The sequence below is a fragment of the Canis lupus genome, chromosome 4 (genome assembly GCF_003254725.2).
Source record: "Canis lupus dingo isolate Sandy chromosome 4, ASM325472v2, whole genome shotgun sequence".
Taxonomy (NCBI): domain Eukaryota; kingdom Metazoa; phylum Chordata; class Mammalia; order Carnivora; family Canidae; genus Canis; species Canis lupus.
Genome location: NC_064246.1, coordinates 23524965 through 23538756, shown reverse-complemented (window position 1 = coordinate 23538756; position 13792 = coordinate 23524965). Strand labels below are relative to the sequence as shown.

At 34.1% G+C, this 13792-nt stretch overlaps 1 protein-coding gene across 13 annotated transcripts in view; it reads left to right on the top strand.

The window, feature by feature from the left end:
• The window catches only part of MICU1 (mitochondrial calcium uptake 1), a 248629-nt gene that overhangs the window by 83021 nt on the left and 151816 nt on the right, over nt 1-13792 (top strand). For all 13 annotated transcript variants that reach the window (XR_007410155.1, XM_025434857.3, XM_025434851.3 and 10 more), the window contains one exon: nt 6723-6885. Coding sequence is in view for 12 of the 13 variants with exons in the window: in XM_025434857.3 (XP_025290642.1) it covers nt 6723-6885 (163 nt within the window). In the remaining variant the exon portion in view is untranslated. The remainder of the gene's footprint in view (nt 1-6722; nt 6886-13792) is intronic.

Here is a 13792-nt window from a genome sequence, read left to right as displayed (position 1 = left end):
CAAAAGAACCTGAGAAAAAAGAGCTAAGCTGGAAGCATCCCACTTCCTGATATCAAACTACATAGCTGTATTAAAACAGTGTATTCTGCATAAAAATTGACCAGTGGCACAGAATGGAGATCCCAGAAATAAACCACCACCTATGCAGTCAATTAATATTGGACAAGGGAGCCAGGAATACTCTATGGTCAAAGGACAGTCTCTTCAACAAATGGTGTTGGAAAACTATAAGCACATTCAGAAAATGAAATTGAACCCTTATTGAAATCATTCACCACAATTAACCCGAAGGAATTAAATTCTTTAACGTGAGACCTAAAACAATCAAGCTTATAGACCTTTCCGTAGAAGGAAACTTGTAGAAGGAAACATAGTGGAAGCACTACTTATCTTTCATCTTCCAATGATCTTTTTGGTTATGATACCAAAAACACAAGCAACAAGGAAAAATCAACAAATGGGACTCTATCAAATTAAAAAGCTTCTGCATGACAAAGGAACTCATCAACTAAATGAAAGGATAACCTACAGAAAGTTATTTCCAAACCGTATATTGAGTAAGGAGTTAATACTCCTTTTCTTTCTTGATGAATCTAGCCAAACATCTATTTTATCTTTTCAAAAAACTAGGTCTTACTATCATTGGTCTTTTCTATTGTCTTTTAATCCCTATTTAATTTTCTTCCACGCTCATCTTTTTCTTGATTTTTAAATTTTTATTTTTATTTATTTGAGAGAGAGTGCAAGAGAGCATGAGTTGGAGGAGGGGTTGAGGGAGAACTAGACTCCCTGCTTTGCAGGGAGCCTACCTCAGAGTTTGATCCCAGGACCCTAGGATCATGACCTGAGCCAAAGGCAGAAACTTAACCAACTGAACCATCCAGGCGCCCTATTCCACTTTGTTTATTATCTCCTACTTTTAGCTGTGAGCTTAATTTGTTCTTTTTCTAGTTCCTTGAAGTGTAATGTAAATTGTTTATTTGAGATCTTTATTTTTTAAATATAGGTATTTATTGCTATGAATTTCCCTCTTAGAAATGATTTTTGCTATATTCTGTAAGATTTGATATGCTGTATTTCCATTTTTCTTTGTTTCATGATATTTTTAAATTTTTCTTTGTTGACCCATTGGTTTTTCAGGAACATGTTGTTTAATCTTCATGCATTTAAAAATTTTCCAGTATTCTTCTAGTAATTGATTTTTTAGTTACATAGCCTTATGGTCAGAAAATATGCTCATTATGATTTCAGTCTTCTTAAATTTATTATGACTTGTGGCCTAACACATGGTGTCTTCTGGAGAATGTTCCATGTGTGCTTGAGAATAATATGTATTCTGCTGCAATTGAATGGAATGTTCTGTAAATATCTTTTTAAAAATTCATTTTGTCTAACAGTTTTAAGTCCAGTGTTTCCTCATTTATTTTCTCTCAGGATGGTCTATTGTTCAAAGTGGGGTATTCAAATCCCCTACTGTTATTGTATTGCTATGTGTATTTCCCTTCTGTCACATTTACTATATATATTTAGGTTCTCCATGTCCCATACGTAACTAGTTAGAAATGTTATATTCTATTTATGAATTTACCTTTCATTGTTATGTTATTCTTTTCTTTGTCTCTTGTAATGGTCTTTGGCTTAAATTGTATTTTGTTTGGTAGTATAGCTATTCCTGCTTTCTTTGGCTTCGATTTTCATGAAATATCTTTTCCCATCAACTTTGTCTCAGCTTGTGTGTGTCTCCCAAAACCCGAAGTGAGCCTCTTGTTTTGTTTTTTTAAAGATTTTATCTATTTATCTGACAGAGAGCACAAGCAGGGGGAATGGTAGGCAGAGGGAGAGGGAGAAGCAGCCTCCCCACTGAGCAAGGAGTCTGATGTGAGGGTTGATCCCAGGACTCTGGGATCATGACCTGAGCCAAAGGCAGATGCTTAACCAACTAAGCCATTCAGGCACCCCCCACTCTGTGAAGCCAGCCTCTTGTATGCAATAATAAATAGTTGGGTTTTGTTTTTTGTTGTTTTGTTTTGTTTTGCCATTCTGTTCTTTGCAGAATTTAATCCATTACATTTAAAGTAATTATTGACATTAATAATTGCCATTTTGTTAATTTTTTTTTAAAGATTTTACTTATTTATTCATGAGAGACACAGAGAGAGAGAGGCAGAGACATAGGCAGAGGGAGAAGCAGGCTCCCTGTGGGGAGCCCAATGCAGACTCTATCCCAGGACCCTGGGATCACTCCCTGAGCTGAAGGCAGATGCTTAACTACTGAGCCACCCAGGCATCCCTTTTTAATTGTTTTCTGAGTGTTTGTAATTCCTTTATCCTTTTCTTTTTTTCTCTTATTCTCTTCCTTTGTGATTTGATCATTTTCTATAGCAGTGTGCTTTGTTTTTTTTCTTTTCACCTTTTGTGTATCTGGTTAGGTAATTGCTTTGTGATTATCATGGGGCTTACAGAAAACATTTTATAACAGTGTATTTTAAGTTGCTAATAGTTTAACTTCTAATGTATATAAAGCTCTACATTTATTCATCCCCAATATTTTAGTTTTTAATATCACAATTTTTATCTTTTTACATTGTTTATCCATTAACAGGTTATTGTAGTTCTTTTTTTTATTTTTCTGAAACACTTATTTTTTTACATTTAAATTCAGTTACTTAGCATATAATGTATTACTAGTTTCAGAGGTAGAATTTAGTGATTCATCAGCCTTACATAATACCCAGTGCTCATTACATCACTTGGTTCCTTAATGCCCATCACCCAGTTACTCAATCCCCCCACCTCCTCCCTTCCAGCAAACCTCAATTTGTTTCTTATGATTTAGAGTCTCTTATGGTTTGTCTCCGTCTCTGATTTCATCTTACTTTATTTTTTCCTCTCTTCCCATATAATCCTTTGTTTTGTAGTTCTTCTTAATACTTTTTTTTTTTGAATCTTCATGCTAGAGTTAGAAGTGATTTACACACCACCATTACAAAATTAGAGTATTCTGAAATTAAATATACATTTTACCTTCACCAGCAAGTTTTACATGTTTATGTGTTTTTCTGATATTGGTGTCTTTTGGTTCAGGAATTACCTTTTAAAAAAATTATTTACTTAATTAATCTCTACACCAAACATGAGGCTCAGACTCATGACCAAGATCAAGAGCCACATGCTCTATTGACTGAGCCAGCCAGGTGTCTCAGGTTTAGGAATTAGCTTTAATTTTTTTTTTAAGATTTTATTTATTTATTCATGAAAGACACACATAGAGAGAGGCAGAGACACAGGCAGAGGGAGGAGCAGGCTCCATGCAGGGAGCCTGATGTGGGACTTGATCCAGGGACTCCAGGATGCCTGAGCCAAAGGCAGAGGCTCAACCGCTGACCCACCCAGGCATCCTTCCTTTAATATTTCTTGTAAGATTGATCTAGTATTGATGAATTCCTTCAGCTTTTGTTTTCCTAGAAAATTCTGCATTGTGCTTCAATGGATTCATCTTTTTTAGAACTCTTTGGGCTTCCTGGATCTGCATGTCAGTTTCTTTCCCCAGTTTGGGGATGTTTTCAGTCATCATTTCTTTGAAAAAAATTTCTGCCCCTTTCTCTCATTCTTTCTCCTGCTAGCACCTCTGTGGTACACATTTTGATCCATTTGAGGATGTACTATAAGTCCCTTAAGCTATCTTCATTCTTTTTCATTCCCTTTTCTTTTTGTTCCTCTAATTAGGCAATTTCCTTAAGTTTGCTGCCAAAAAGTAATTGGCTTTATATTCAACGAGACTGGTATCACTGAGTTTGGAATTGCATAGAACTTCAAGAGGCCATCTTATGACAGATGATTGTTATTATGTCTGGCCAGTAATTCACTAGATGAAAGAGAGATGGAATCCCTAACATGTAGGACAACTGTTGGGGTACAGATTGGGTGTTATAAATCAACTTTTGAGAGAAAGTGTGCCAGACACTAATTTATTTACAAGATCTTTCTGCATGCTACCTTTTCCAAGGTCTGACTATAGTCTTCATTCAAAGCCTATGTATGATTTCTCACATCAGGGCCCACAGGGATTCACTGTCACTTGCATTCACTTGGCCTCAAGATATTATCACCTTGATTTTCCTTAGGTATTATACCAAAATTAAACCCTAGAACTGGCTTCAGGACCAGCGGTTTTATTGAAGAGAACTATCTTAATATCATGAAGTTCAAGAATGCTTTAAGTAAATGATTGAACGTAACTATTATAATTCTATTAGTAAATCTTTTCTCTAGGCTACCTATCTCAAAATCGTACAGTTTTCTATATATCTTAGCTCCTAAGCCTTTGTTATTTTAGATGCTGTATTCCAAACACTTTATAAAAATAGTTCTTTCACATTCTTTTGAATATAACCACTTAAAAGGAGGCAGTTTTATATCATTTAATACGGTGTGACCTCCAAGAAACATTGCTAAGTGAAAAAAGGAAAGTATGTACTGGATTATGTCTATATTAAACTTTAACAACATGGGGATGTAAAAAGTCTATTACTTTCCTTGGCCTATTGTTTTAAACTAAAACTAATATTCAGCAGTATAATTCAAGGACTTGTAGCAACCCAGGAATCTGGTTTTGAATCTGAAAATTACTGACTTTTAAGTTATTGTTGTTCTACATGTATCTTGTTAAAGATTGACTTGATTTTTTAATTCAGAAAAACCTCTTTTGCATAGCTATAGCTTATACCCTAAACATTGCAAACTGATTATTGTTGTTGTTCAGAAGAACAGGAATACAGATGTCCTAAAGAAAGTTATTTCTTCTATAGCCAGTATTATCCAGCAGGTAGTTGTAATATAATTTGAAATGCCTTTGAATTAAGACTTGTAGCTAAGTTTTAAGGCTGCTAAGGGGTTGAAAAGCTCCTTGGTATATTTGCCACATGCCAAATATTTTGATAAAATCTCTGAAATCAGGGATGCCTGAGTGGCTCAGCAGTTGAGTGTCTGCCTTTGGCTCAGGGTATGATCCTGGGATCCAGGGTCGAATCCCACATCGGGCTCCCTGCATGGAGCCTGCTTCTCCCTCTGCCTATGTCTCTTCCTCTCTGTGTGTCTCTCGTGAGTAAATAAATAAAATCTTTAAAAATCTCTGAAATCAGTACTCAGATTTTAATGCAAATTCGTGTTGAAATATTTCTATCATGTATGGTTACAAATTAGCAGTCCTTTTATACTTGCTAAGTGCACATCTGGTAGTAGAGCTAAAACCACCATAACAGCTGTTGTCAGTGACCTCAAATTGACCATTTAGCCAGGACTGGCAGTTACAATGTTAGCTGTGTTAATGTGGCAAGTTAAAAACGTAAATAAAGGTTTTAATATTAGCAAATGGCTTTTTAGACATTGAACTGTTGGATTTTTAGATTGTATTGCCTTTATACATTTCCTGCTAGTTACTTATATGATACTATTTATTTTTGGCTATCTCAACATCTGAAATTCAGAGACAAGAGAAATTTTTTCACCAGAATACTGTGTATATGGTATTTTGGTAAAAAAGATTTTTCTCATTCCTACATTTGTAAAAGAATATTATGCAGAAGATACAGTATTTTGTATATTCCATGCACAGAATCACAGCTTGGATGCCGGAATAAAAAATGGGCATATTAATATTATACTCTTTTAGTTAAATGTATGCCATATTTGATCTTATTACTATTTAAATATTTGTGTTCTTCTCAGCTCTGGTCTTTTCTAAATATGGTGTTTGTAAAAGATTTCCAGTAGTTCCCTTAATTTTTTTAAAGATTTTATTTATTTATTTGACAGAGAGAACGAGTGGTAGGGAGAGGGTAAAGGGAGAAAGAGAAGCAGACTCCTTCCTCAGCAGGGAGCCTGATGGCAAGCTTGATCCCAGGACACTGAGATCATGACTTGAATGGAAGGCAGACGCTTAACTGACTGAACCATCCAGGTGTCCCATAGTTTCCTTAATTTTATAGTCAAAACAAAAAGTCTTATTGCTTCAGATTTGTTAATTAAATTTCCATGATATGTACTTTTATTTTTTAATGCTATTATTATTTAATGTACTTTGTGTTTGAAAGACTATTAGCTATTTAAACTTATGAATTCTCAATTCTGTTTTGATTTGGGATTCAAGAAATTGCATCAAAGTATAAAGTGTAAAATCAATCCCTTTTTAAAAATTTGGGTATTTAAGAATCTATAGCTACCATATATCTGTAATTATACCCATTTACTGAGACCTTTTGAATTCTTGTATGACATTTTTTTAGCTTTGTAGCTTTCAGTAATTTAAAAAATTGGGAAAATAGGGCACCTTGGTGGCTCAGTGGTTGAGTGTCTGTCTGCCTTTGGCTCAGGTCATGATCCCGGGGTCCTGGGATTGAGTCCCACATCATGCAGGGAGCCTGCTTCTTCCTCTGCCTATCTCTCTGCTTCTCTCTATGTGTCTCTCATGGATAAATAAATAAATAAATTAGGGAAATATCTGCAAAAAATTTAAACAAGTTACACAAACATTGCCTCAACTAGACTATAAATGGTATTTGGAGGGTAAACATTTAAAGGTTTTTGAAATTCAAGTTTATGTCTCATATAAAAAATCCAATTATAGATAAAAAGATAGAATAAAACATCTCTAAAAGCAAGATAGAAAATGTATGAAAATGAGAATTCCGTAATATAGTAACACTCTGAATTCCTAATTTTAGGTGATGGAATATGAGAATAGGATTCGAGCGTATTCCACACCAGACAAAATCTTCCGATATTTTGCCACCTTGAAAGTCATCAATGAACCTGGTGAATCTGAAGTGTTTATGACTCCACAGGATTTTGTGCGATCCATAACACCCAATGAAAAACAACCAGAAAGTAAGTGCTAAAGTGAAAAATGAGATTATGATATCAATTTTGTTATATGCTTCTTTATTTCTTTGTATTGCCTAAACATTATACATTTATCCTGTAATTGTATTCATTGTTTAGTGACTGTATGTTAGGCATTATTCATAGTCTTTAGGAGTATGAAAGGGGAGCCAGCAGTCTAATGAGCCTGTACTCAACCAAGATACTTGGTTGAGGAGATTGTACCCAGGTGTCATCTACTAGAAAAACTTAAAGACATATACTTGTTGCCACTGGGCCAGGGGAGCACAGATGGAAGAAGTAGCAGACAGACCAAAAAGCCCAGAAAGGAAGAGACTGAGGAGGAAGACATTTCAGGGAATAAGACCTTTGAAGGACCGTTGCATACACCTGGAAATCCAGAGAGTAATGTGCATGCCCAGGGCCAGACATGTTTGAAAAAGACTTGAATGGGCTTGTACCCCTTACTGATCTTTGTTCCCCATGTAAGGATGTAGTGAAAGTTAAAGCAGAGTTGTAGGAGATGTAGCTAAAAATCAAAGGAAGTACCCAGCTCAGAGCCAGTCTGCAACCATTAGGATGTTTTTTGGGGTGTTTTTTGTTTTGTTTTTTCATTCTTTTTGCCTCCAGCTTTTAAAGAAGTTTCTGTCATGCTACTTGCTGACTGTTTAGATAATAGAACAGAAATTTCAGTGACAACATATGATGGAGAACATAATATTTGCGAAAATATTTTGGAAAAAATCACTAATCACTGATGACTGTAATTCTCAATGCGGTATATAACATCAAACACTGGGAAATAGGGAAAATCTGGCTTTCAGAATTACCACATTATAATATTTAAAATGTCCAATTTTAATTTAAAAAATTGTATGGCATACCAATGATCAGGAATAAATGACACATCAGCAGAAAGAAAAAGAAATTGACAGAAACCATCCCTGAGAAAGCTCAAGCACTGTACTTACACAAAGACTTTAAATCATCTGTCTTAAATCTGCTCAAAGAGCAAAATGAAACCCGTTGACAAAGAACTGTAGGAAACAAGATGAACAATGTATTAATAAATAGAGAATACCCATAAAGAGATAGCAATCCTAAAAAGGAACTGAGTAATAATTCCTTGAGCTTGAAGAGTTCAGTAGCTGAACTAAAAAATTCACTAGAACAGTTTAACCGTAGATTTTGAACAGGGAGATAGAAGAATTGTAGAACTTAGACTAACTGATACTATCTATTCAGAGGAACAGAATGCAAAAAAAATGAATAAAATTGAACAGAGCCTGAGACGCATATGCATAATGGGAGTCCCAGAAAGAGAAATTAAGACATTTCTAAATAATCAAAAGCTGAGAAAGTTTGTTGCTTGTAGTTCTTCCCTGCAAGAAATTCTAAATGGAGTTTTTTAGGCTGAATTGAAAGAATGCTAGACAGTAACTTAATGTCATTCAAAGAAATTAAAAAAAAGATTAATAAAGTTAACTATACAGAGAAATATAAAAGTCAGTATTGCTTTATCTTTGACTCCTTTTTGCTTCCTTTATGATTTATTTATTTTTTTCTTTTATGATTTAAAAGACAAATTCATAAAACAACAGTTGTTAGTATGTGAATGTTGAATCAAAATACGTTATTTTCATTTAAGATGTCAATTGTAAGATATTAATTGTAAACCACTAAGAAAATAACTTTGAAATATACAGAAAAGAAAATAAGGGAATAGAAACGGTGCACTAGAAAAAATTAAACACAAGAGGGCAAGATCAGAGGATTCAAAGGGCAAAAAATATGTAAGACATATAGAAAACAAATTATAAGATGGCAGAAGCAGATCCTTTCTTATCAGCACTTTAAACGTAAGTGAATTAAACTCACCATTTAAAAGAGATTGAGAGGGATGCCTGGGTGGCTCAGCGGTTAAGCACGTCTGCCTTCAGCTCACGGAGTGATCCTGGAGTACTGGGATTGAGTCTTACATCAGGCTTCTTGCATGGAGCCTGCTTCTTCTCCCTCTGTTTCTCTGCCTCTTTCTTTCTGTGTGTCTCATGAATGAATAAATAAAATCTTTAAAAATAAAACAGATTGAGAGGAGAAAAAGTAGGATCTAACTTTATATTGTCTGTAAAAGACTTAACTTTAGCTCCAAAGGCAAGAGTTGGCTGAAAATTAAAGTGTACAAATAGTAGTCAAAAGAGAGGTGAGGTGATTGTACTAATATCAGACAAAGTAGATTTTTATAAGAAATTGTTACATAAGACAAAGACATTATTGATAAAAGGGTCAGTTCATCAAGAAGATATAACAGTGATAAATACATACATACCAAATGACAGACCCCAAAACATATGAAGGAAACATTGACAGAATTGAAGTGAGACATAGTTCTTCAATAATAGTTGGGAGACGGAGCACCTGAATGGCTCAGGCAGTTAAGCATTGACCCTTGCTTTTGGCTTAGGTTGTAATTTATAGGTGGTGAGATGGAGCCCTGAGTTGGGCTCCCAGCTCAGCAAGGGGTCTGCTTGAGGTTCTCTCCTCTCCCTCTGCCCGTCCCCCTGTTCTCTCTCTCTCAAATAAATCTTATAAAAAATGCTAAACATAATTAATTTTTAAAAAATTGTTGGGAGATATCAGTACTGCCATTTCAATAATGGATATAATATTTAGACAGAAGGTTAGTGAAGAAAGAGAACTTAATGCTGTAAACCAGTTAGACCAAAGGCATTTATTTATAAACATTCCACTCAAGAGCAGCAGAATATGCAGTCTTCTCAAGTGCACATCAAATATTCTCCAGAATAGACCTAATAGACCATATGTTAAGTAATAAAATGAATCTTAATAGATTTTAAAAGATTAAGATCATACAAGCATCTTTTTATTTATTTTTTATTTTTTTTACAGGTATCTTTTCTGATTGTAGTAGAACGAAATTATCCATCAATAAAAAGGAAAACTAGAAAATTCATAAATATGTGGAAAGTAAACAACATGCTCTTAAACAACCAGTGGATCAGAGAAATCACAAGAGCAGTTAAAAAATACTTTGAGATAAATGAAAGAGAAAATGGAACTTACCAAAACTTATGCAGTCCTCCAAAAGCAGTGCTTAGAGTGAAACTTAGAGCTATAAACACCAACATTTAACCAGAAGAAAGACCTCAAATCAATTTCCTAAAAACTGTTGTTGGCACTAAAAGGAAAGCAAACAAAACCCAAAGATAAGGAAATCAGGAAATAAGTTAATGTATTAATAAATGAAATGGCAAATAGAAGAACAAGTACCTCAAAAATGGAAATATCCCAAATGTATTGTTTAACAGCTGAATGGATAACAAATTATAGTGTATACAATGGAGTATTATTTGTGTGTGGATGCACCTTGACAACCTTATGCTAAGTGAAACAAACTAAACACAAAAGACCACATATCATATGATTTTATTTATATGAAGTATCTAATAAAAGTAAATCCATAAAGATAGAAACTGGGTTGTTAGTTGCCAGCAGCTAGGTTAAAGGAATGAGAACCGACTGCTTAATTGGTGTGAGGGTTTCTTATTTGGAGCGATGAAAGTGTTTTGGAACTAGATAGAGAGGTGATAGTTACACAACATAGTGAATGTACTAAATGCCACCGAACTGCACTCTTTGAAATGGTTATCTTATTTTAATTGAATTTCACTCTGTTTTTATTTATTTATTTTTATTTTTTTCACTCTATTTTTAAAAGGGGAAAAAAGAATGTGTAGTCAGTCCTCATTTGCAGATTTTGTGTTTATAAGTTTGCATACTCACTAAAATGTACTTGTAACCCCATAATCAGTATTCGCAGTGCTTTTGCAGTCATCCGCAGGTATGTGCAGAACAGCAAAAATTTGAGTCACCCTTTACATGTTGGCCAGCTGAAGTCAAGCAAAGTAGAGCTCTGCCTTTTCATTCTTTAAACAAATGTCCTTGGAGGGAGGACAGGAGAAAGGACGGAGAGAGAATAAAATGTCTTTATACACAAACACACATAAAACAAGGTTTTATATATATTGATTGGTTAACAAAAATTTTGTGACCAGAGGTTCAAGGAACCTAGGAGAAATTGGTCAGTATGCAGCACTTCATTTTTCATGGCAGTTTTATAGAACATAAATACCACAATTAGCACAAATCAGTTGCATATGGTACAGGAGTAAGATGTAAATGAAACTATTCTTTTTAGAGGATATGTTTAAGGAAGATATTCTAAAGGAAGTGGCAATTGAGTTGGATTTTGAAAAAAGAATAATCATTCATTATATATTTGAGAGGGAAAGGGCATCACTCAGAGTGAGTAAACTGCATGGTCGAAATACAGACATGTGAAATAGTCTGAGTTTGAGGAACCAGAAAGAAATATGATGTTTTCTAACCAGGGAGTTTATAATGTTTTGGCCATATTTATTAACATTAATATATGTCTACAACAATTGAAAACTCTAGGTAGAATTATTACCCCTCAAAGATGCAGAAAATCTTCTATGTATTTGTATCTTTATGGAAAATTTCAAATATAAAAATAAAGAGAATAATATAATCAATTTATATACACACATTACTTAGCTTCAACAATTGTCAACACATGGCTAGTCTTGTCTTATTTGTAACTTTCTTACTTCTCTTCACTGCGGATCATTTAAAGCCAATCAAGACATTGTATCATTTAATCTGTAAATACCTATATGTGTGTATAAAAGATAAGTACTAAAAAAGCCAATAATAACAATAATCTTTAAATATTGCACTTTTTAAAAAGAGCATTAATTTCTTTATAGTAAAAATATCCAGGCACTTCAATTTTCCCTGTCTTGAAAACATTATGTATAGTTGTTTTATTCAAACCAACATCCAGAGATGGTTACACACTGTATTTGTTATCTCTAAAGGCTTTACCCACAAGGTTTTTTTCCTCTTTTTTTTTTCCTACCATTTACACAAGACAAGCTTTATGCCTTGTTTCACATCTCTCATTCTACCTTTCACTTTTTCACTCAGATTGGTGCTGCAGCAGTTAGCAGTTTAGAGATAAAGCGTGACAGGAAGAAACCTCAACTATGCTATTTAGCTTTAGCTTTCTGCTTTAGAATATCTCTACTGCTATAGCATAGGACCTCTGCAGGAGCCCATTCGACTATGTTGGCATATGCACACATATGGAGGTACAATGGACTTTACTTTTTGTTGAGACTTGGTTGATAAACACTCTGTTCTCCATTGTTTTGGGTGGTCAATTCTGAGATACAAACTACATGGTTTCTCAGGTCAGCCAAGGAGAAGTGAGCCCTACTTGTCTAAAGCAGTAATCAGCTCCTTAATATACCCTTGAATTGGCTTTTCCTCCTTTCCTGTTTCACTTTTCTGGATCCTCTTTTTTTTTTTTTTAATTTTTATTTATTTATGATAGTCACAGAGAGAGAGAGAGAGGCAGAGACACAGGCGGAGGGAGAAGCAGGCTCCATGCACCGGGAGCCCGACGTGGGATCGTGCCCCGGGCCAAATGCAGGCGCCAAACCGCTGCGCCACCCAGGGATCCCACTTTTCTTGATCCTCTTGCACTGGTTCCCTATTTTTCAGGAAACCCAATCTAGACATCATTTATTTGTGAAAGAATGTAAGTCATTTACATTATAAAATTTCCCACATTTTGGATTCTACTGACTTGTATCACCGTATGGTATTATTTAATATGTTCTTCTATACTTTGCATTTCACCCATGTAGAAAATATATAGAAAGAAACTGAAAGAGGATATACCAAATGTATTCTCTAAATGCTGGTTATAAGGAATTATTTTATTTTTCTTTATATGTTCCTTTTATTTTCTAATAGATTTCATATGCATTTATTCAACAAATATCGACTGACCTCTACTATGAGTTAGACACTATTCTACATGGAAGGGATGCAATAATGAATAAAAAAGACAAAAATTCCTACCTATACAGAATATACAGTATTTTATAGTCAGAAAGAAGGGTATATAAAGTTTCTACTAGTTGCATTGAATTTTAGATTAAAAGCCTTTTAAATTAGTTTTAGCTTCCTTTTTGGTGAGATGTGGAAGGAGAGATTAAAGAAGGCTTCTGTGTAAGAGAAGAAAATTGTAAAATATTTTCCTGGTTTTTATGATAGCAAAATATTTTTGTTCCTATTAAATTATTTCTGAATCTAATTTATATTGGTAACTTTAAATAAAGTGCTTTGCTTCTGATTTGACAGTGAAAATGAAGCAAGACTAGGCAGGTCACTAAAGATTATTTGGTCCTTTGAGGAAAATTATTTTTTTCCCTTTGTAAATCATATATTTTAATTGCTTCTATGCATTTTGACATTCAATTTTGTAATCTTTTGTTTTTTAATTACTGAAAAATCTGTTACATTAACAGAATAGTTGCTAAACGTCTAATATGCTGTGCACAATCCTGGTTTTCATAAAAAGCAAGATTAATAATTGCTCTTCTTTTAAGATGATGATCATGAAGGAAAATGATAATGTATTAAAATGAGATTCATTTAGAAAATTTGGCTTCATTTTTGCTCATGAACAAGAATTTCCACATATGTTGACGCAACAGAAGTAAAATATGTATTATTCCTATATGGGTTGAAATACATAAAGAATAAGGCTATTTTTTTATAGTTTGAATTTCTATGGCTGGACTCTAGCCAGTAGTTCATATTTCAGCTTTGTTGTGTCATGTCTTTCACACATACCATATCCCAGGATATCTAACAGATCTAAATTTGTAAGTTTTAGTTTTAGAACAGTTTAAAAATAACCAAAAAGCACACTAAATCCTAAAATTAAGCAGTTTCTTTTTAAGATTTTATTTTAGAGAGAGATAGATCATGAGCAAGCAAGGGGAGGGGAGAGGAAAGG